The 1123-nt window shown below is 47.1% G+C and overlaps 2 protein-coding genes across 8 annotated transcripts in view; both read right to left on the reverse strand.

Annotated features, from left to right (window-relative positions):
* The window catches only part of HGF (hepatocyte growth factor), a 218939-nt gene extending 218724 nt beyond the window's left edge, over window positions 1–215 (reverse strand). For 5 of the 7 annotated variants that reach the window (XR_006103929.1, XR_006103927.1, XR_006103928.1 and 2 more), the window contains exon 1: window positions 52–215. Coding sequence is in view for 4 of the 7 variants with exons in the window: in XM_042466636.1 (XP_042322570.1) it covers window positions 52–112 (61 nt within the window). In the remaining 3 variants the exon portion in view is untranslated. The remainder of the gene's footprint in view (window positions 1–51) is intronic. The other 2 variants (XM_042466632.1, XM_042466631.1) reach the window with 1 other exon arrangement.
* CACNA2D1 (calcium voltage-gated channel auxiliary subunit alpha2delta 1) overlaps window positions 1–1123 on the reverse strand; it is a 577268-nt gene that overhangs the window by 47901 nt on the left and 528244 nt on the right.

Consider the following 1123-nt stretch of genomic DNA (forward strand, 5'->3'; position numbering starts at 1 on the left):
CAACAACCCCCTCTCCAGGTAGATCTACGTCTCTCTCTCTCTCTCTCTCACCTGCCAGAGGGACCAGGAGGAGGAGGAGGAGCCCCAGGGGCCACAGCGGGAGCCCCAGCATCCTGCCTGGGACTGAGCTGGCTCTGCTTCTCCTTCTCCTTCTTCTCTCTCAGGAAGAGCCCAAAGGCCGGAGAGCGGAGAGCGGGGCTTTTTATTCTGGCAGGGAGAGCCCCCAAGTTGTGTGGCGCCGCCAGCGAAGGGAAAGCGCTGGGAATCCCAACTCCCTCTGACGGCCAGGAAGGGGATCAGCAACAACACACATACACACACACACACCCCTCTCTTTCCCCGCCTTTCCAGGGAGAAGGGTTGCCCTTGGCTGCCCCAAGATGCCGCCTTTTAATCACGGCTGCATCCACACTCAAGGAATAACCCGGTTTGGCACCCCGTTCACTCTTTGCCTAGATAGATAGATAGATAGATAGATAGATAGATAGATAGATAGATAGATAGATAGATAGATAGATAGATAGATAGAGCAGCTGCACTACAGGGATCATGCAGTTTGACACTATTGCGGAGAGATATTGTAGCACCTCTGAGACTCACTGGAAGGAAGACTTTGGTAGCATTACATTACTTTTGACTACTTTTGACACTGCTTTAAGGACTGCAGTTGGCACACACCTTTTACCTCTGGATGGATGCATGGATAGATAGATAGATAGATAGATAGATAGATAGATAGATAGATAGATAGATAGATAGATAGAGCATCCGCACTATAGGAATCATGCAGTTTGACGCAACTTTAAGCACAGAAACTGGTGCACATCCTTCTCCTCTGGATGGGTGGATAGATAGATTAGATAGATAGATAGATAGATAGATAGATAGATAGATAGATAGATAGGTGCAGCATCTACACTATAGAAGTAATGTAGTTTGGCACCACTTTAAGCACTGTGACTGGTGCACATCCTTTGCCTCTGGATGGATAGATAGATAGATAGATAGATAGATAGATAGATAGATAGATAGATAGATGCAGCATCTACACTATAGAAGTAATGTAGTTTGGCACCACTTTAAGCACTGTGACTGGTGCACATCCTTTGCCTCTGGATGGATA

Source organism: Sceloporus undulatus, chromosome 5 (genome assembly GCF_019175285.1).
Source record: "Sceloporus undulatus isolate JIND9_A2432 ecotype Alabama chromosome 5, SceUnd_v1.1, whole genome shotgun sequence".
In the NCBI taxonomy this organism is placed as follows: Eukaryota; Metazoa; Chordata; class Lepidosauria; order Squamata; family Phrynosomatidae; genus Sceloporus; species Sceloporus undulatus.